At 38.2% G+C, this 24,345-nt stretch overlaps 1 protein-coding gene across 2 annotated transcripts in view; it reads right to left on the bottom strand.

Moving 5' to 3' along the window:
- Positions 1–24,345, bottom strand: part of LOC137293800 (synaptosomal-associated protein 25-like) — a 135,068-nt gene continuing 110,723 nt past the window's right edge. For both annotated transcript variants that reach the window (XM_067824548.1, XM_067824547.1), the window contains exons 7-8: positions 5,092–5,236; positions 1–2,976 (exon numbers count right to left, since the gene is read on the bottom strand). In XM_067824548.1, the coding sequence (XP_067680649.1) occupies positions 2,908–2,976; positions 5,092–5,236 (214 nt within the window). In that variant the 3' untranslated portion in view covers positions 1–2,907. The remainder of the gene's footprint in view (positions 2,977–5,091; positions 5,237–24,345) is intronic.

Below are 24,345 nucleotides of genomic sequence, written 5' to 3'. Positions count from 1 at the left end.
TGAAGAAGTGAAAGTATTTAATCTTTAACAGTGAAAATGAACAAAGCTATCTGATAAGTTACTATCAAGTCCATCCAAACTCTCATTCTGAATATGACAGTGCCATCAAGATTTTCGTTCCCTTACATGTCACATACAGTGTGATAAAAACTATACAAAACAGGTATTACTGAAATCAGCATTTCCGAAACAACAGCTGTCCACACTGCAACATTACATTAAATAATAATTCATTTTCTTAGAAACCTTGAAGATCAGCATAGCATAGCTCAGTGCCATTACAGTGGCAAGCAACTTAATGAATGGCTTCCCACTGCAACAGCGCATGTAACACAGCAGCAAAGAAACCATCTGCTCCACAGTTTTGACTAGATTCCTCACATGCTGAGTAGACAAACACCTAAAAATGCATGAGTGTTACCTTCTTGTGGGACGCAATCACATACTGATGCAGACCTCAGGCATTTTCCAGTTGTTACAAACAATCAGGTATGCTGTCACAACAAGGAAAATAGTCTGTGTAAATCTGGAATGTGAGATTGCTTTTCCTACATATCAAACACAATGCAAAAGTATTCAGTCTACAAGTGTCCCAACGACAGTACGAGACCAGCATTTCAGAGTGAGAGTTTGGCGAACATACTAGGAGCATATAACCTCTGACATATGTCAGTTGATGATGACATATGAACTGCATATCATATGGAAGAAGTTGTTGACACTGAGAGAAAGAACATGAATATAGAATCCTCTACACTATGTCTACAGGAAATCTTTAATATCCACATGATTGTGACATTACATACAGGACAAAGCTTAACAGCTGGAATGAATGAAAATGATTCTCTATTTATAATGTGTATAGGATGTGTAACACAAACAAAGAGCAAATCGCAGTACATTTATCCACTAGGTGAAATGTTTGAGAGAATATTTATAAACATGTTTCAATTTTGGAACAGCTGTATAAATGAGACACCCCTCATTATGATATTATGAATTTATACTAAAAAATCTCTCAAAAATTTCACCAAGTCACAAATCTCATGGTAGTCCCTCATCATCAGTGTATGTGTTTGCTACAAAAACGCACAAAGTTATATAGCACAGACATATGATTTGCATTAAGTTAATACTTCAATAACTCCTCCACATGCATATTGATGGGGAAAATGTCTAACAACTGTGTCATATCTCGCCGTCAAAATATTTCAATCCAAATATCACTTGTACAACATTTCAAATGTTGAAAAGTAGTAAAACTCTATTCAAGTTGCTTTATGCTATTTCTTTGGCCAAAATCTACCAGCAGTAATTGTTTTTAAGAAGAACAGAGCATAATTTCTCACACACAATATGTTTAAAACATATGATTGATCTCAAAGCAACATGCTGTTACAGTGCAAGACTGTTTTGTGGGTAGTTTTGTACTTGCTGGTACATTACAATTTACATTGATCATAAATAAAATGTTGAAATAGACCTGGTGAAACAAAAAATGACTTAATGATAAAGTACAAATATTCTGCATAAACGTTGATCCTTTGCATGTCACTTTGGTGATTCTGTTCCAGCCACCAAAATATAACATTAGTTATTGTGCACAAACATTTCAACATGTTATCTACATTATTTTGGTATTAATATTATCCACGGTCTCAATATATTACTGGTCCCAGGCCCACTTTCTTACCTTCCACACATGCTAAGAACCTCTTATGACACATTGCACATAGCTGATCAAAATGAATGCTTTAACTCTTCCTTCACCTGGACAGAATATCTAACTGAAATTTCATCATTTTCTTGACTAGAAGATCAAGCAGAGTTCCCATAACATATTGACACCTAAAGTATGAAAATTATGTACAAATACTTTACACAAAACCATATATAAGACAGTTTTATTTATGTAACTCGAGGAAAAACTAATCAAGGTTTCTAAACAAGACAGGTGTCAAAGCCTGCTGGAACAACATTCACATCAGTAATGTACTCCATGCATGCTGACAACGTACCTGATAGTAGCCACACCCTGATTATGTGTTAAGTATTGGAATGTGTAGTTACTTCCCTTAGATAATCAAATTCCTTAAACATTGCATCCAGAATAAGTCAACTGAATGGTAAATTCACACATTTGTTAACTGAAGATTTGCAAAAGCCAGTTTGCCATACAATCTGATCTGTTTCATTAATACGGGTGATAAAATACATTGTTGTCAAAAGCTTGCCAGGTACTTCACACTACTGGTAAAGACATTGTTGGCTCACTTTTTGGTACAAATTTGACAGGAAGAAGAAGCAATAATTTGGCCTAAGATGTATGGATTTCCATACAAGACAAACAATATTTGATTTGCTGCAAAGGAAGGGGGACTTTGACCATCTTGATATCCTTAAAGTTATGACTTTGGCTCTTGTGCCCTGACTTCCTTTACCCCTTATTTCTGCTGATGACAAATGACTGCAATGTGAAAATCTGGCCTGTGTCTGATAAAAAAATATATACATAATTTTGTACTTAAAAGAAAAGCAAATGTTGTAGTCACGTTATGTACATTTTTTTGGTTACTAAACAATAAATAATTGTTCTTCATATTACATCATTAACACAACTTTGTGACCAGTTCCATATATCCTACACACAATTTCATCACATGCTATGTAAACAGGTATCAGTAAATCACCCAAATTGCTGAATTTTGATTGTGATAGTCCTGATCTAAAAATGACCATAAAAGATACAAGAACAAATGTTCACAACATATCAATTATTTTGACAGTCCCTGGAATTCCTCCTCTTATCAGTTTAAGGATGAGATACAGTAGAAGATATTCTTCCAGAATGCAGAATCTCTGGACAGTCGACGGCAGTCCGTTGAGCAGGTGAGAGACATGGACCCATCACTGATGTCGGAGTATTTTTGTAGCTCGGTCATTGGCGTTATCAACTCGGACATTCAACGACCCTGCCTAAAGTGTTGAAAATGAAGAAAACACAAAAGAAACTGAGAACAGACAACAAAACATGAAACAAACGACAGTGATCAAGAAAAAAGAAGATCCAGAATATCACAAATCAAGAGAGAGTGAGCATTCCTTACTAAATGATTCTAAAAAACAATACAACCATATTTCCCTTTCAAAACCAAACCATTCAATCATATTTTCAGATCAAAACTGAACCAGCACACAGAAGCAGCATTGTAAGATTTGAACTGATTTACTTGAAAAGTGACAACTGTACTGTTGGTTTTTAAAGGAAATATAATTTCACTACATCAAGTCATGCATAGTAATGAGATTCTAGCCAAGACAAAAAAATACCTACAATTTATGTTCAATACTTCAAAGTAGATTTAACATGGCATAAATGGTACTTGAACATTAAAGCTAATGATGAAGTCTAATGAAACTAATCAACACTGATTTAACTACAGCTCTTTACTCTATTTGCAACACTGTAATGCTTAAAACATAATATTACTGGCAGATGACTAAGAAATTATGATTTAATATAAAGTTCACACCAGTATCATCAAGAAAAAAGATTCTGATCAATCCATCATGACCATAATGCTAATTTGAATTAATTCCTAAGATGAAATTTACCACATACAATCCTAATATGTTGTCTTGGCTAGGTTTCAAGCAAATATTTCACTTCAAACTAAATATGAAGGCGATGAAAAGCTCACCCCATGGTTATGAAATGTATTTTTGCAAATAGTTTTCAGCCAAATATTTCTCTAGATGATAAGTGTGGTTTACAAATCGCAGAAAAAGAAATTTGCACTAAATGACTCCAAACTGAAGATAATAAAGAAAGATGAGAATAAATCTAAAATTTGAAACCACACTCGACTGGCCAGTTACACTTTTTGAGATCTAAGCCTCTTTAAGGAGCTTTGTAGCTCTCTTATTAGCTTCAGTGATGCGAATCTCATTAGATGTGGCCTGCAAAAACAAGGCAGATTATTCAAGGTTATTAATGGAAGTGTTAGTAACTGGTTGTCTGAAACAGAACAATTTCATTAATACACACAGGTTGAAACAGTCAAAGAATGTCTGTCCCTCAGTCTGATAAGGCACCACTGTTATGCTCAAGGGTGTGGTGACCAGGCCTAACATATATATAGTGCCCTTTGTAAGAATCACTTTATCATAAGACAAATTATAAACTTGCAATGACTTGTAAAACTTGCCAACTGATCTGAGTCAAGATGCTCAAAATGGCAATGTTCATCTGAAAACTACATATTTTTAATTTTGTTTTATTAGACCTCTCCATAGTTACTTGCATTGAATCAATCAACAGAAGATCCTTGATGTATACACTCATTGAATACCTACCTCTTTTCAAATTAATCAAGTAAATATCTAAGTCCAGGCTCCTGTAACTTGACCGTTTATACTAATTACTTAATACACCTACAACAATTAAGTATATTGTATTTTACAGGTTGTCAGACCAACTCCAAACAGGTTCATGCTACATCACTTATCAGGACTTCACTACTTATTAATAAAAACAATGAGGCATTTTGGGGCAAATGCTGATGGTTTGGTGATTCTGTGATTTATGGATATGATCCAATTTTCCTTTCATTATACCAACAGGGCAGAAAACATGAATTAAAACAGAACAGGTGAAATCAATGATTTGAAACTGGGTCAGCCTGACATTATAAAGGATTTATGCTTCGAATGACATTGAATTACTTTCACTGGAAAGACAAAAAAGTAAATAACATGTTTCTGTTTCACTCTGTTTGTGGTGATAAAGTACTCGTATCTCTTATAATTGTTACTTAAGTGACTTAGTACAGAGCACATTACAAAATGATTTTAGCCACTCTGGTAATAATTATCAGCTGAACAATCTTATGATTGATGGCAGTCAGGCTTGAATCTGATCAATGTTTAAGTAGCTGTTTGATTAGGAAAGTATTCTTTGGAAATGGTGGCGAGGGACATAAATGTGCCCTTCTATGACAAGCAACCATTCATTGCTGTTCTAGAGCTGTGGAACTTATTGAGTACATGTAAGGTGTTCTGTAGAATGCAGAGAAGTGTGAAGAAGGTTACCTTCTGATTGATGCGGTCAACCTGTCTGTTCTGGGAGTCAATCTCACTACCCATGTCAATAGCCATGTTACGGAGATTGCCTATCATTCCGCTGACCTCGCTCACATTTTGTTCCATCTCATCTTCACGAGCATCGTTTGTGATCCTGGAACATATATGAACAATCTATACCATCCTCCAAATGTATTATCAAAGCATGCAGATAATTAAAACTGATTATAGCTATGGTTGCTGTGACTCACTTGCATGTATGTGAACAGAACTGTATCCCTTCAGGAATTGTATTTCATTCAGTATTTTCATTATTAATCGACTTTACAATTTTCTTTTATGGAGGTGTCCTCAACCTAGGTTTGGGTGTTATGTATCTAAATGGGATATGTAAAAGAGAGTATATCCAAGCCAGAGAACATTTGCCATCACTTTCATACACATAATTTCACAGTAATGTGCAGGTCACTGAACACTGTTGTGATAGATCATCATTGTCAACCTGATCAAAACACGTCAAATAAATATATTGAAACAATTTCATTATAAATACTGAACAACACATTAACTGTTGACATGTTACTGTATTTGTTATCCAGTATATGTATCACATTTGCCTCATAGGGGCTTCATTGCAGCATAATTCTCACTTCCTGTCCTTAATAATCATATGTAATATTTTATTAAGAAACTCAACGGGTTAAATCTATCAAATTATTTTCCATACAAAAGTTGATTAGAAAAAAAGAAGAAAAAAAATACTAAGAAATGTGCGACAATGCCTTGCTTGGGGTTACCTTTGATTTCAACACGGTAATACATAAAAATGTATGTACAATGAGTTCTTTGCTTCATATGCTAACTTCACCTTCTACAAAACTTGCAACATGACATTTAACACATTTTGTGCAATAGGTTTTGATTCTTCATTCAGTATCCGATTAGACATTGTAATTCAGGTGAACAATTAAAGGGAAAATACTTTTCAAACAAAAATTATTTATTAAGGCCACCTTTTTGTCTGCCGTATCTGTGTCAATAGTCTAACACAGTGCCTACCCATGTTACAACCCTGTCCATGAGTCCAGCTACACTTTTTAATAAAAAACTAGACAAATGTCTTACTACCAATCTAGCACATGGTTCTTGTACCTGTTTGGCCCATACCTTTAGCATGTTTAATTGCCTTGCTTGTGTGGCATAGTCATCTCCCCTGCTGGTACATTCTAATATGAACATCCCAGTGAGTGAGTGAGTGAGTGAGTGAGTGAGTGAGTGAGTGAGTGAGTGAGTGAGTGAGTGAGTGAGTGAGTGAGTGAGTGAGTGAGTGAGTGAGTGAGTGAGTGAGTGAGTGAGTGAGTGAGTGAGTGAGTGAGTGAGTGAGTGAGTGAGTGAGTGAGTGAGTGAGTGAGTGAGTGAGTGAGTGAGTGAGTGAGTGAGTGAGTGAGTGAGTGAGTGAGTGAGTGAGTGAGTGAGTGAGTGAGTGAGTGAGTGAGTGAGTGAGTGAGTGAGTGAGTGAGTGAGTGAGTGAGTGAGTGAGTGAGTGAGTTTGGTTTTACGCCGCTTTTAGCAATATTCCAGCAATATCACGGTGGGGGACACCAGAAAATGGGCCTCACACATTGTACCCATGTGGGGATTCGAACCCGGGTCTTTGGCGTGACAATTGAACGCTTTAACCACAAGGCTACCCCACCGCCCCTCCCAGTATAGTACATCTGGTGCTATGCATTCCTTGTTTACATCCCACAATGTCTTCACTTCCTTCTTCTCCAAACATGCATCATAAGCACATCACTTTCTAATGATATTCCAAACTCAATTCTCTGTCATCGAGTTGCTTACCATCTTAGCATCCAAAATAGTATTTTGATACAGGAAAGATGTCAGGGATCACGATCATGGTGACTAGACACACTCAAAGGAGATCAAGAACAGGCACCTTATCAGTTGATGTTGTGCCCTCATCAACAAAAGAACTCAACCTACTTTTAAAAGCAATCAAATGATCCCATTTCCCTGTGTCAATAGGCTCTTAATGATGAAGAACTCAGCATTCAGCAGGCTGTCGATTGATCAAAGATCAACAACTACAGTGTTTTAACTTTTAACTTATGTGAGATCCATATGATTTGAATGTCATGAAGGCACAAAACTGGAAACTGAAACCTGCTGGTGAGAACTTAGCGAAAACATATATAATGCAATAACCTCTCTTATTAAACGTCAACAATGATCTCTCTTTTTGCCTTTACAGACAACAAAGGTTTTAACACACTCAGGTATATCCAAAATAATCCTTTTACATTAGGATCTTAAGAGACAGAGTTGTTTTATTAAGGCTATCATCCTTGCATTCACAGTAATCTCTCAAATACATGGCTTTCCAAGTGTGTTAGTGATGTCCTGTAGAAGTCCAAACTGTTTATGTTGGTAACATGTCACAGCATTACTGCAATGTTTACTTCAACTTGTGATACACTTGTCTGCAAATATGCTGTTGTACAATGTTATACTGCATGTTACACAGCCTGAGTGATTGGAGATATTCCTGTCACTGGCATCAATACCTGCCTGCTGATAAGACTTCTTGTACATACCCAACAGTTTATTGTTTGGAATACAACTTACACTGAACCTGATATCTTGCTCTGTGGTTGTTCAAACGCACAAATATTTTCAAGACACTTTGACCTTGATATGAATGTCTTTGTGTATGAAATAAGCAAAAATAGTAATAACGAAACTGCATACTGAAAAACATTCAAGGAAAGTCTTAAAAGTATGTGAAGAAAATCCAGTGAACTGTTCTTGAGATATCTGGCTGAAGATCTTTAGATGTAACTTACATGCTGAAATCTTCAGTGCCACTGTGACCATGAAAATAATGTCAAGGTCTCATCAAAACTGACTGGACTTTGCATCTTTCCTAGATGAGTATTGGTGTCCAATACGAAGAAAATCCAGTGAACGGTTCTTGAGATATCTCGCTGACAAGGGTAAAGCATTCAAGTCCCCTTTTGACCTTGAAATAAAGGTCAATGTCTGATCTTTCTTACGGTGTTATGAACCTTGGTACCAAATATGAAAAGCATCTAGTAAACGGTTCTTACGTACGTACATAGGGAGCCTAATTCTATATCCCATGTTTCGTGCTAAACACACGGCAAGAGGGATAATGACCAGGTGATGGAAATAATGTGTATCACTGCTCTCTTTGGATTCTTGAGATGTGCTGAGTTGCCTACTGCAGGCAATGTTGACTCCACTACAGATATTTAACTACACCTGTTTTCGATCTTCTAAAACAGTGCCTTGTCATGTTACAACACTTTCAATGTGGCCAGCTATACTTCTTTATAAAGAACTAGAGCAATGTGTTTTGTCTCATATTGCCATTCTGTTTAGTTATGAGCAGTTGCAGGTCTAACATACCTGCCAACTCAATTCTCTATTTTAAGAAATCAATGCCAATTCAAGCTGGATTATTTCATCTCACCAATTTCAAATAGAAGATACAGCATTCTTGCTGAGAAAATTCTGAATGTCTGATTCTGAACCCTGATTTAACTCACTGTCTGCCTCTTGTAATTCTGGACTGCACAAGACTGTATTTTTTTTAATAAAATATAAAGAAAGGAAATTAGTCTGTCTCATAACCAAACTAATTTCCTCATTGTCCAGAGTTTTAATCATATATTTGTAAAGAACTCAGAAAACCAACTCTTCCCTCAACATCGTATTTGAACAAATATTTCACCATAATTACTCATTTCCAGGAATGATTTTGTTGTGAAAATCTACTCAACACAAGACACGTTATTAGCAGGGAATGATGTCAGTACAGAAACAAAGATATTAAACAAAGTTACAGAAACATTGCATGAGGAGTCGGTGCAGATAATATTCCTTCCACAGAACTCATGCCTAAAAGACCATGAAACATTAAGCTAGAAGACTGATTACTCAGTACTTCTATAAACTATATAAAATACATAGAAGTGAAAGAAATGTCACAAACTTTCACTTTTTCAACATTGTCCCATTGTAGTTCAACACACTTGTTAAATCTCTTCTCCAGGTAAATTGAAATCCCTTTTCACTCCCTGGCTTATGGTAAACTTCCCCAATCTGCAACTATTCATCACTATATTCTATGATGACTGACTGACCCTAAGAGGTTAAGTATTTGATGTCAGCTCTATAGTTTCGCTTATTCTAATGCTAAAAAATAGAGTGACTCAGAATTGAAGTGAGTTACTTGCATGTTCCATGAATGAAACTTACCAAACCGAGGAAGATGACAAGAAGTTAATTTATGTACTGGTATGTGCTGTAACTTGAAAACATAACAACATTAGAGAAAAAAAGAATTCCTTGCACAGAAGATAATTGTAAGAACTGAACAACATCTTAAGCTGCTAATAAACCTTGCATTTATACTTTCATCCCTGTTTACAGTATCATCTTCCAGCAATAAGAATTTTCAGTTATTAATCAGTAGCTCAAGTGATCTCAGGATAATATGGGAACCACACTAACATGACATCATAAAACTTCATCATAACAGACAATTACAAAGCATACTTAAAAAGGATGTCTTATCCTTCACCATACTTGACAGGATCCACATTTCATACATTTTCTTGAACTGCATACTCTACAGACTAAAGGCTTCAAACAGTGTGCAAAAAAATAGATTTGGCTGAGGGTAGTTGTTAGCATGATCAATATCCCACAAAGGCTGGCTACAATCTCATGCTATCATGATGCTTCAGACTGGTACAAGCCCACATATTGTAGATGACACACTTGATTCGTTAATGTCCCTCAAACCAATTATGCTGACAGATTGTCCCCCCTCCATCCCCCAACCATCATGCCTGAGATATGTAGAACTTGTCCAAGATATAGAATCAGTGGCACCTCAACCAATGAAATCACAAACCATCAACACAAATACTTATGTATGTCTGTGTTTCTGTGCAGATCATTTGAATATACTTCTTGCAGCTCGTATACATCTCCCACTGCCACAAGTCGTATCATTATCACCATGATGTTGACAATGCAGAAAGTGTAGGAATAGTTGGTCGCCACTTGTAATGAGTATCAGATATGTTCAGAATCAACCTAGACAAGGTGGCATTTAGAGAGGCAATTGTACATGATGTTGATAGCAGTGTCAATTATAGTAATGGTTGAATAATGGCATGAGAGATGTCCATAACACTTGACATCACTGATACAGAGGTGCAGATGCAGCAATCAAACAACTGTCCTGAGATGGTTTGCAAGCTTATTGTTACTTCCAGATAAGCTTGCAGAAGGAAATACATGTATCTATCAGTAGTGGTATGGCCACAATCGATGTAATTTACATAAAATGGCAAAACGTGGCTCTGGAGGTGTCGGTGCCTTTTTCAAGGATACTTTTTAAATTGATTTTACTGTAACTACTTTAGATTGTGAGGATGAAGACATTATCTGGTTTAAAATTACTTCAGCTAATGATGAAACTTTTAACATTGTCCTGTGTGTACGTTATTTATCCCCGTCATGTTCCACTAGACCTAATGATGCTGAACACTTTTTCAGTAGACTACTAGAAAAATATTGTTTTTCAGAACAAAGGTATCTTGTGTTTACGTGGTGATTTCAATGCCCGTGTGGGTGAGGAAATTGATTACATCCAAGGTGTCGACTGTGTTCCTGAGAAGGAGGTAATCGACTTTAAGGAAAACTCTCACTGCAATCCATTCATAGACCTTTTAGTTGATGGTAATCTTTGCATACTAAAAGGTCGTTTGGGTACACATGATAATACTTATATAAAATACGGAGTATCAGTTGTAGACTATTTGACTACGGTCCATGAACATTTGAGCTACTTTACAGATTTTAATATTACCACTTTGTCATCCATTGTTGATGGCTGCAATATGCCGGACAGTCTACCAGACCACTCCATCTTGTCTTGGGAGATGTGTATTCCTAAATATGTGAAGCTTGACGTCGGTAAAGTTGTCGATCGTGACAACAGCGGTGTTTTTACATACAAGCAGTATATTCCCAGTAAAATTACAAGTACTTTCTTACAGGATTCAAACATAACCAACATGTTAAACCAGGTAATGGTCAAAATGGAAACTCAGCTGTATTCGCAACAAGACATTAATGGGGCATATGATGATTTTGTTAAGTTAATGCACAAAGAAATGGATAAATGTGCTCTGGCTAAACCTTTCAGACAAGGGGGTAAAAAATGTAAACATAATGCTAAACCTTATTGGTGCCCAGAACTACAAATTTTGTGGGATAATGCTTGTTCAGCTAAGCATCAATGGTTGAATTGTAGGTCTCCATGTAAACGCTCTAACATGCGACTTTTCTATCTTTCCGAAAGAAAATGTTTTGATAGAAAATTCTGTAAATATAAACGTTCTTATCAATTGGATGAGCAACGATGGCTGTTGGATAAATGTAATGATAAAGATTCGCGCAGTTTTTGGAAAACAATTGGTAAATTAGGCATTGATTCAGATCGTGGTAGTACTATCCCAGGGAGGTAACTGTAAATGGTGTTGTGTCGTGACTACTGTTCGCTGCTTGAGTCTGACAACTCCTCTTGCTTTGATAATGCTCACTTTGCAGTGACTTCGAGACGAAATCGACAATGGTCACGTGCCGAGGGACGGGACGTTTGACACTGGTGACCTCGACAAACCCATAACATTGATGGAGGTCGAGTGTGCGGTGGCCCGTGCACATCGGGCCAGATTGTCTCCCTGCTGAAGCTCTAAAAAGTGGAACATGTGTTGATTGATTATTTAGACTGTTCACATTTTGCTTTGAAAACAATAAATGCCCTATATTTGGCATACTAGCTTTATAAACCCGATCAAGAAACCAGAGGGTGATCCACGGGACCCATTGAGCTACCGCGGTATTTTACTGCTTTCAGTACCATGTAAAGTATATTCAGATATTCTTAATACTAGGCTTACAAAGTGGTTAGAATTGCACGACATGCTGGTTGAGGAACAGAATGGCTTCTGTTTCAAGTGCAGTACACTGGAACAAATTTATAGTCTATATTAAGTAATCAATAACAGAAAGCTAACTAAGAAATCCACTTTTGTGTGCTTCATCAATGCAATGAAAGTGTTTGATAAGGTAGATCGAAATTGTCTATGGTATTAGCTGTTCAAACTTAGAATCAACAAAAAAAATTTTGTGCTGTTCAATCGATGTACAATAATTTTAACGCTCGTGTACGAATAAACAACCGTTTCACCTATATACTTCATGTAAATTCCGGTGTTAGACAGGGCTGCGTAATGTCACTGACCCTGTTCTCTATTTACATTAATGACCTGGACGAAGATATTAACAACCTTAATTGTGGTGTTAATATTGATGGAGTTATGCTGAGTACACTATTGTATGCTGATGATATTGCTTTGATAGCAGGAGACAAGTTGTCCCTTCAGTGAATGTTAGATTGCATTGATAACTGGTGTAAACGTTGGCATTAAACTATTAATAAGGAGAAAACTAATGTCGTTCATTACCGACCACACTGTTTCAGTAGGTCACAACTTGTATTCCATATTGGTGATATTACTATTGACTATGCCAATGCGTATAACTATCTTTTGGTTACAGGAAAATATTGATATGAACTTTACGGATGAAGAAATTGCTAAATCTGCAAGCCGTGCACTTGGTGTCACCATGTGTAAATTTAAATCTTGTGGTGGTTTGGCTTATAACGCCTTCAATACATTAAACAATAATCTTGTCCAGCCTATCTTATCCTATGGGTCAGCCATATGGGGTACAAAACAATTCAGTTGAATAGATGCTGTACAAAATAAGGCCTCTAGATTCTTCCTAGGCATTGGCAGTAAGTCCCAAAATTTAGCGGTCAGAGTGAGTGAGTTTGGTTTTACGCCGCTTTTAGAAATATTCCAGCGATATCACGGCAGGGGACACCAGAAAAAGGGCCTCACACATTGTACCCATGTGGGGAATTGAACACGGGTCTTCGGCATGACGAGCGAATGCTTTAACCACTAGGCTACCCTACTGCCCCTTTAGTGGTCAGAGGAGAAATGGGTTGGAAGACTTCTTTCTCTAAACAAAAAATTCAAATTATCCGGTTTTAGCGTAAGCTCTGCTGCAATGAACAGTCAAGAATACCGAGTGCCATATGTAGATGGTCCAACACTTGTTTGAAATCCTGGAATAAAATTGTAGTTACCATTCTTAACAATTTAGACCTCCCTGTAGTGGACTTGCATACTTATATCTAAAACAGAAGCTTATTAGGTCTCACCGTGGGTATGATCTTTAGATTGTCAGAAGTGGATTAAAGAACTTTGAAATGACTGAGGGAAACCTAATGAGAATAAACTCCGTACTTACAGAAAGTTTAAGAAATTGTTAACAGCCGAACCATATGTCAATATGATTATTCACTTCATGCACCACTATACGTTCTATAGTGTCTTGTGTCATAAAGGCCGGATGTCATATTTTAGCAGCGTTTTAGACTATGTATGTATATTTTAGATATGTATAACATAAATAAATAACATAAATAAACAATTTCTCTCTCTTTCTCTTTCTATCTAAAAACAGTAGTTGGGTGTGCTTAGTCAAATCTTCCACTGATGTTCAGGCGTATGTACATATATTATCAAGTAGGGGAGTCTGCACTAGGCCAAGTCTGGCGGCATTCTTGTGAGAGTCTTCCCTTCCAATCTACCCTTTCAGGCATAGCAGACTGACAAGTAAGGTGCATGGAACAAATATTCTTGGGAAAATTAGGGAGCAGGAGAAAGTGGCATGTTTGAGGTGTGTTTTCGGACAGCCTGCTCATGATATCATCAATTACAATTAACTATATAAAGAAAGCAATTAATCCTGCAGACGAATACCCAGACTTGAACTGGCAGGGAAAGAGGACTGTATTTGAACAGTCCAATGCCATTACAACAAATGCAACATCAATAGTGCATAGAGCTGGGGCATGTAAACCTCTTCATGGTAGTACAAAGACACACAAGCAGTCCGGTTATGGCCAATTTTCATTCCATTCACAACAAGAAGGAGGCACTCTGGATCAATTATTAATATTCAATAATCCCACTGAAGAATAAATGTAAAGACTGAATGACAATTCCCTGGGGGTCATGTTGCACCCTCAAACAAAGCTCTGCATGAGCCAAGGGCAGGTGACCTAATTGTCTGAGGGTCTGCAATTACCTGCCAGGACCTGAACACTCAGGTTTGATCTTGTAAATATTGGTTTCCTGACACAATAATTGTAAACACATTATTTTTAGTTGAGATGAGGCAAGGAAACTTTCACTGCCAAAGATTCATTATAATACAGAAGCGTTATACCACTTGACCAATATTACAGCAATGCCAAGAGAGCGAAAACTAAGGAAGGGCCTCACATACTGTTCCCAACTGCATCAAAGTTTGGTTGTCCTGACAAGCAAATGCATCAACCACTAGACAACACCACATATAGCTGAGAAGACTGGTACATGTTGCAGGTTGAGAGGTGTTTTGAACAAACAGTATCAAAGATGGGACATATGAACAACATTTTCAAATGCCACTTGCAACCACCAAAACAAATGCGCATTTTACACCCAGGTGTTCAATTTGTGTATGCTCACCAATTTTACACTTCACTACAGAAACACTTTCATTTCATCTGCATGTAACAATAAAGTATGTTTGCACCACACAGTTTCTTCATATTAAAACAAAATGGAGTTTACTTAGCTGGTGATATAGCGATCCATTGCTACAGCACCAATACTTGAAATCATGTTATTCTCAAAGGTTGTCAGGGAATTTTTAATATGTTCTGTAATAAATTTGGTTAAACTAGGCTGAATGTAGTATATTTTAAAGGCAAGAATTTCACTTAAGTGACAGTGACAGTGAAAATACTCAATTAAAGTTCAATGCAAGTGCCGCTGGGTTGTGAAGAAGAAGAAAGCTTGTAATTATCTAAAAGCAGTGACATGTTGGCCTCAAGTCTGTTATGTCAAGTTTTCCATCTGCCCAATGCACATCCTATGTGATCCTGCAGGGCATAAAATAGTAAAAGGTTCTAAACAATTTTCAACAAACTATTTTGTGCATATCATAAAGTCCTTTAGGCCAGAACAATTTTATTTCTTGTTGCACAGATTTTTGTCCTCAGAAAACCTAAGGTGGAAAAAAAAATGAAATAAGCATTCTCACTAAGGTGACATAATCCCCCACCACATATTATCAAATCAAATAAATTCAAATCAAAGTGAAGATCATAGTATAAGATGAAATAAAATGTCAACAAAAACATTACTTTCAAACTCTCTTGACACAAAAATATTTTGAAGAGTCACTTGGACTTAATACCAGTGTATGAAAGTCCTAAAACAGTCACCGTGACCTTGAAAATCAACTGAAGGTCACCAAAATGACTGGGCCCTGCACCTTCCCTAGATAAAACTTGGTGTTAAATATGAAGAAAATCCTGTGAATGGTTTTTGAGATAGATCGCTGACGAGGCAAAACGCTAAAGTCTCCTTGTGACCTTGTGATGAAGGTCAAGGTCACCAAACCTGACTGAGGCCTTTCGTTTACTGCGATAAACCTAGACACCAAATATGAAAATAATCCATTCAATGGTTCTTAAGATATTCCAAACTGTACAAATGGACAGAACTTAATAAGATATCGCCACTTTGCGCTAAATGCGAGGCAGGGGATAATATAAGTTGTTCACTGGTCCCTCGGGGTCCATGGGCTCATGTACCCTTGACGGAACATAAACAAACCTCGAGGGTATATGAGCCCATGGACCCCGAAGGACCAGTGAACAACGTATTTATCTTACCGAACACCTGAAATTTAATTTTGAACTGTTTGAAGCACTTCTATTGAATGTGAGGCGAATCGCCATTTTGCAGATGACACAAGGTAAACAGATTTACAGTTATCTCCCTTTCATCCATTTTCAAAAGCAAAACATTAGTAATTTCCATGCTTCATGCATGCATTATTTGGGGCAAAGAAGTACTACCATGAAGGACCAGAAGAGTTCGGACTTCCCAGTGGTGTACATTGAAAATAATACATTCGCCATTGAAAGTACTAGAATAGTGCTTAGCCAATCAGAAAGCAACATTCATGTGTGAGGTAAGACAATAAATATACTCACCACTCAAAGTAATATTCCTTCTAAATATTACAAGTATTCTACCTCTGGCAACCTATGAAGTGTGTACGGGCCTAAGAACAACCACACACATTTTTTGTGTATGTTCACAAATTTTGGTCTATTAAAATAAATGTCATCAGAAGATGACATATCCCCCCAGCCCCTACATATTTGAATGGACAAATCATCCGAAGGTTACTTGATGTTTTTTTCAGACTAAGTTTGAATCGTTTTGCATTGAAATCATGAAAAATATAAATGCCATATATCTGTAAACAGCAAAAGGCACCACTTCAAGATCTGCCTCATATATCTGCCAAGATCTGTTGAAAGATATCAAATGGTTTTCGAGTTGTGCTCCGGAAACGAAGCCTGTCCCTCCATGTTGAGACTAAGTCAGAAACGGTTCCATGGAAACCGAGAAAATAATAAATAAAAAAAAAAAGTGTACATAGCAAAAGGCACCACTTTAGCTTCTGACTGATATGTCTACCAAAATATTGAATGGTTTTTGAGTTCTGCTCCGGACATGATTACATGCCAGGGGTATAAAAAGCACCCTACATTTTGCACATCCTTCTTCTGTCACCTTAATCGTGTGTCATGTTAACTGTAAATCTTGCCAGTAAATAAATAATTAATAGGCAAAACAGCAATCTGTAAAACATAAGGAAGCACGTTTTGGCCCCTATTGACATGGCAAATTAGCAGAATGATCTTGTTCTGTTTTAAGTAACGAGCTCGAGCTTGTTGAGTCAAGGCATCAAATACAAACGTGTCCACAACATTATCCAGTTCCATATCACCACCAGCCTGATAGCAATGACAACAGTCTAATGGCACTAAAGTGGCAAAGCATTGTAAACCAACAAATGAAATGAACATTGATTGGAGTGGCAACACAGCGGGAACCATCAGTCAATAATGTTTTAGAGCTTGCTCTCGTTGCTGTAGAGATGCACAATTTCAGATTGACCTTCACACAGAACATTTACAAAGGGCAGTGCATGCACACTTGGGTGGCTTCAGTTGATTTTCTTTCATGCCATATTAGAAACATTCTAGCTATTGCCTGGCTGTTGGTAATCAATGGAGGACTGTGTCAGGCCATCTGTAGACTGAAACCATGATGAAAGAACACAACAGTCAGGGTGAAATGGTCACCAGTCTTGCTGGCCATACACTGTCACAACCCAATGCATCTGTCAGTAATCTCCAAGGACAAGCACTGCCCTTCAGACAACTTGCAGATTTGATTTAACAGATTGGATTATCGGAGATATACTTTAAATCAAGACAGCTTAAAGGTCACATGCAACGTAAAACACAACTTTGCAGATTCTGATACTTTTTGGTATGCACTTACTGAAACAAATCATCGAACATGCCAATTCAACCTATAGAGTTGAAAAAAAAAGAATGTGCTGAAAAAACACCTGTGAAATCGGAGTTCAAACGATTCACTAAATTTCCCCCAGCGTTGGGTGAAAAAGTGGTTTCAACAGCTGTGCTCCGCTGCGCCCATAAACGTATGCGCAGTGATTAGGTTCGTGGAGCTTGAAACACTATGGCTGCTCAGAGTATGAGATGATGAGCAGTAGTCTAATCTTGGTTGTGTACATAAACAAGTAAATAATCTACTCATTACATAAAAAAAATTGTTGATTGTGGTAAACAGCCTCTGTCACAGAGAAAGATCAATGTCTGATTTATTGACACCTATATGTCTGGAGGCCTGTCTGCTAAAGACAATATGCAATTAACTGCTTCAATCATTGACTATATGCAATTTGAACTTAACTCCTATCAGGCTACACGCCATAAACAAAATATATTGATTTATGACTCGTGCACCCGAGTCCTGTCTCTGCCACATCATGTAATTAGGCTGGAGTGATGCTTGTACACATGACATGTTTTTATGTCTTAGGGTTGCAAACAAACAACATCCATTTTTCTCGGATGCCTGGATCTGACGGAAAATGGTGCAAACTCTTGTCAGTTACAAGTCCTGCTTTCAACTTAGACAAATGACAGTTTCCAGCCATGCAGTAGTTCACCATCTCTACTGAGATGATTTTTGATTGGTTCTAATGCAAATTCAGAGAACATGTATTTACAAAATCCAAAATCTCTATATACATTCTTTATGGATAACAACTTCTAGTGTATACGATTTTGTTTGACAACAGTGTATGAATCCATACTGAAACGATGCATCAAGTACAATAAAAGAAGTTGTTATCCATAAAGAATCTTACTTTCTTGTGACTTACTTTACTTCTAAAATGCCAAGCAAACAGATCATCTTCCTGTACACACAATGAGCCCTCAGCGTATCAGCAAATGAACCAGCCAATTGGAAGCCATTGTGCACACACACCCGCTATGACTGGGCTTGGCCTCCTGAGGGCTTAATTTCGAGGGAAGTACGCCCAAGTACAAAATATTACACTTTTGAATCACGATTGTACACCTATAATTTTGTTTATTTGTTTTCTTACTAGCAGCAATGTATATTATATGTCATGAATAAGGGATAACTGTGTTTTAATTATGATTGAGTTTTGGTTGCATGTGAGCTTTAACAATTACAAATACAGGAAAAAATACTTATTGACCAGGACCCTATAGATGACTGTGCTATTTCTTCCACTAACACATTTTGGGAAGAAAAAACAGGATTTGATACTATTTACTACAAAACCGTGGTTTGCAGATTCTTTGCTCTCCATAACTCTGAGTCTGTTCACATGTGCTGATTTACGATCAGCATGCTATGCTGTAATTATGTCTGTGGAAAAGACCCTCTCTGAGGACACAGGCAAGGTTGAATCTGAATATGTTTAACTTAGTCCCAAAACATTCAACATGTTCCTAAACAACACTGGATAGTTGCAAATCTTCCACAGTAAGTTCAACAATGGTCACCGAAATGTCTCTACCTTGTTTTGAGAACGAAAGTACAGTGGTGGTAGTAGTAAAGTAGACGAAAGTCACAGCCAGGGCTGTTTGTCTCTTAGGCCTACTCTCAGTCAACTCGCTTCTTGTATACTTCACCTGTTCTTTACTCAAAGTTTTCCCATACAGCAGGCTTTCCTGCTGTATTGTTTACGACTTCAAATTTTGCAAAATCCCCACTGTTCTCTTGAGCTGCCAATTTGGTATCATTGTAAATAGAGACTAATCTCAATCAGAGGTAGGACTGAAGTACAGCACATGTTTCTATTTGACTTTTATTAAGAAAACAAATTAAAGTGATAGTATTGATGCACTTGATCATCATATCGATATCGGGGGTGTCAAATCAATAGATAGTTTGATGCATCCATAATAACGAGGGACAGAATTTGTGAATCTCGTGCATAATTGATGATATGTTCCTGAGGTAACAGGACATAAATTTATGTGCAGGAGCCACTAGCAGGCATTAAGAAGTTATTCTCATTCACAAAGATTCTGAAAGTGAAACAAAGCATATCTAAAGTCAATCAGTATGCAATAGAAAGTCTTTCAGCCAAAAAACATTTGTATCCTTGGTAATATTCCTTGATGTCTGGGGCTGTCAGTGATGGAAAAGTACCTTATCCTTGAATATGAGGAACTTGAGCACCCTCTAACACAAATTACAGGTGCTACATTAAAATACAGATGACATGGATGTACGGGAGCCTTTCAGTAGTACTGGCATCTCTAAAAGGAGATACCAGCACCAAAGAAGAAAATAGGCTACCCAAGGAATATAAACTGCAGCATAAATCAATACTTGCTTCTTCCTTCTCTCCTTAAAAATCCATTATACACTGGACTTTCAATTTATTCTTTTTGCAACCAACGAAATTGGTTGTGAACCTGTTGTGACAAATTGTCCGCTGACTGGACATTGTGGCCGCTGCTGTGGGATGTTCATCAGGAGACCTAGAAGATGCTGTCTATTGGTTTTTGAGATAGGCAAAGGAACAGAACCAGAACAATCTGATCCAAGGAAGTGCATAAGCAACCATTCCTGACCAGTATTTCAACAGTGTATCCACACAGCCACAGCTGGTGAATCAGGACATGGAGAAACAATGGTTGCACTTTGGGTCAAATGGCAAATACTGATTGAGTGAGTTTTAGTAATATTCCAGCAACATCATAACAGGGGACACCAAAAATGGACTTCATCCAATGTCCCCATGAGGGCCATTGAACTCAGGCCTTCAGCATGACAAGCAAATGCCTTAACCAAAAGGCTACCCTACTGGCCCTCAAGTGGCTAAGCATTGATGGTAAGATGCTCATAGGTTTGGGTAAAGGAATGCTACTTTGGAAACCGACCAAGTGATAAACATGGGGGCCCTACACAAAGTCCAAGAACACTAAGGTAACTGGAAATGTGTGGACAAGTGGGATTGGTGATGATAGTGATTGCAGAGAACAGAAGTTTTATGTTCTGTGAATTATGATACTTTTCTATGTGTAGGAGAGAGTCCTGGGGAGTACTAAGTAGTACCCTAAGCTGGAAGTTTGAATTTATTACCCATCATGAGCTGATCATGGGCTTTCTACAGGACTTGAAAATCCAGAGAAGCACCGTGCAAGTCAATTATCCATATCTAGAAGGACTGAAACCTTCTTTGAGAGAGATCCTATGAGGATGATCGCAGACACAAAAGGGACTCTCAGAAATCTAAAAATTTGGCAGTCATTTGATTCCAAATGAAATCCTTGATGACTTGCACATCATGTATTCTTGAGTATGGGTTTTAAGGAGCAATCTTACTATTTACCCAAACATATTGTTGCCTAAAGGGTACAGCAGCTATCCACCTGAATTCTTGGATTTGATTAAAGACCCAATCCCATCATGAATGAAGGAACAGTAGATTCAGAATCCTTGTGCCTATGATCATCCTCAGTTCACCTTGGGCATTAAATATGAAAAAAAATCTACAATGAACCTTAACTGTAAGCATGTTAATTGGTATTGTCACTAAGGTGACATAATAACCCGTGGCAAATTATCCAATCAATCATAATAAGTAATGAAAGTGAGGCAGGTTAAGAGGCTGAAATCTTGAAAGTGCTGCTGCGTGAAGGTCACCACAACTGACCAATTGAAAGTCTTCTCAGAAAAGTAATGCAGGTCATAGACGCAGGCGACACACTGAAGATTACAGAGTGAGAAAGTATGTTATAATGATTGTCCCTCTCTCTCTCTCTTTCACACTCACACACACACACGCACACGCACACGCACACGCACACGCACACGCACACGCACACACACACACACACACACACACAAAGTAACTAACTACACTGGGATCCCTATCTTTTGACTCTAGAAAAACGTTAGCAAAACCCACTCAAACCCATCCATTCGTCATGCAAATGATGTTAGTGCCAAATCAGGTTTTGCACGTGCAGTCAATCACATGATCTTCGCATCAAAGTCTTGTTCATTTGCATGTGTTTGAATTGGCCTCATTGGTACTTTAAATGCCATGCTTGTCAAATGTGCAATGTGAACGTGCCGTTGGCATGTTGCAAGCGGGATGATCAGTTATTCACGTTGCAAGAGCAATGGGATGCAGCCGTTGTACTGAGTATGACTTGCGAGGTTGTCTACAACAAACTGGCACCACTTCTGATCGCCCATCTACGTGAGAGGTCATGAGCAGTCCGTCAAATCGTCCTATGTCACCTACGAGACAGATTTCTGCCGGCTACATGAACCAGGGCTGAGATGTTTAAAGGTCGACTGTCCTCACAGGCCATTTGAAATTGGTTGCGGGCTGCCAGTCTCCTTTCTCAACAACCATACCATGGGCCATTACTGATGCCGTTTCATGAACGCCAACATCTGCTGTGGGCCCAATGTCACCTCTAATGGACCCAGAGAGACTGGAATCGAATCATCTTTAGTGATGAATTCAGGTTTACCCTTACACTTGCGGAAGGCAGACATAGAGTCTGGAGAAAACGTTGTGAATGGTATGCCCAATTTTGTGTACAGGAAGTCGACTTTCTGGAGTGGAAGTTGTATGGTGTGGGGTGCTTTCTGTGGGAACAACTGTCCCCGACTTCTGGTCGTCCGTGGATACCTCACAGCTGCTGCTTACCGTGACCAGCTGCTCACCCCTGAACCTGTTCCTTTCATGGCAGTTCATGGCCCAGGTCTACAGTTCCAGCTTGATAATGCTCGGCAGCATACAGCTATGTTGACATGAAATTTCCTTCAAAACTCTGGAATCAACATCATGGACTGGCCATCGAGGTCCCCTGACCTTAATCCAAAAGAGCACATTTGGGATGCACTTGGGAGAAGGCTTCGTAGTCTTAGAAACCAACCTCAGAATTTGCAGGAGCAATGGCACAGAATCCCCAACCATGTGTTAACAAGCATCATTCAAAGGCTTTGGAAAAGTCTATGAAACATGCATACAATTTATCTCTCTTTTTTGAGAGGAAGCATTCAATAACGGACTGTAGGATAAAAATGTCATCAGCAGTACTGTGACCTTTGTGAAAACCCACTTGCGATTCCACGACTTTTTTATAGCAGGAGCACCAAAATGTTAATCTATTATTCAGAATGTGTATGTACAGCTTGCTGAAAATACTTGTAACTGATATACCTCTGTATTTGTTAACTACACTAGTGTCACCTTTTCTATGTATAGGTACAATAAGACCCATACAGCATGATTCTAGAAATACGCTTGATCAAATAGAAGATCGAATAGCAACTGAATATAGGGAACTAATATCAAAATTTGAAAAGGATCATAGATATTTTTCTTTTTAAAAAATTAATAACTGCATAACTGGCAATATTGTGTTCAAGTGAAATCAAAAACAAACTTGTACGTGCACTTCACGCCATGGGAAATGCATTTTTCATCACAGTTTACGCTTTTGCTACCATTGCATGATTCACTCAGGCATCGGTGTCTGATTCTTTCTGAAATTTCAAACTCACTTGAGTGTTTACACCACGTTTATCAACACAACGCCCCCTCAACGTGTAAGGCGTCGCTTGATGACAGAACAACTGGGCAGATGTATTGGAATGCTTGACGCCGGCAATTCACAATGTAACGTTGCAAATGCACTAAACGTCAGCCAGGGCGTTGTAAACAGGGCCTGGAACCGACAGCAAACTTTTGGTACAGCAGCACACTGACATGGGGGTGGTCGTCTGAGGTCGACAACCCAATGCCAAGACCATTTTGTGGCTCTTCAGGCACGACGCCATCCCTTCTGGACAGCCTACGTAACGACCTCCTGAACGCCTCGGGGGTGAATGTGTCCACTCATATGATACGGAATCATCTTCACAATGCAGGTCTCAACTCAAGAAGGGCATGTGTTCGAATCCCTCTGACTGTTCGACACCGGCGGGAGCGATTGGACTCGACTGAAGATCATGTCACTTGGACACAGAACGATTGGGTTCCACTTCTGTTCACTGATGAGTCCAGGTATTGTTTGGACTTTACAGACAGGAGGCACCTTGAACCCGATTGAGCATGTCTGGAACATGCTGCAGGTTGCCCCTTCACGCTGTAGAGTACAATTCATGACTTTGGCAGAGCTTGGAAACGCCCTTGTGGAAGAGTGGAACAACCTTCCCATTGGAAACATCTGGGTGCTTATTGACAGCATGGCTCGACGTTGTAAAGCCGTTATTCATGCAAGGGGAGGCCATACCAGGTACTGACACTTCATCGACTAAGTGTAATGATGGACTATCCCCCAAAACTGTGTATTTCTTTCTCTGGTTTGCTGTTAACATTTTGTAATGAAATGCCTTATGGTGTTATCATCAGATTTCAAGCATTCTGTATTGATAAAAGTTCATGCTGTTCTTGAATTTTCATTCACAACATGAGTAAACACGTTTCTGAGTCAAATTTATGTCTTTTGTTATGTTAGTGGTAAATTACACAAATATAACCTAGTGATCCTTATCAAATTTTGAGTAGTATATTTCCTGTGAGGACTTTACTAATTCTGCTACATGATCAGGCCCAGCACTT

This window comes from Haliotis asinina, chromosome 8 (genome assembly GCF_037392515.1).
Source record: "Haliotis asinina isolate JCU_RB_2024 chromosome 8, JCU_Hal_asi_v2, whole genome shotgun sequence".
Classification (NCBI taxonomy): Eukaryota; Metazoa; Mollusca; class Gastropoda; order Lepetellida; family Haliotidae; genus Haliotis; species Haliotis asinina.
This window is presented reverse-complemented; position numbering and strand designations above follow the sequence as displayed.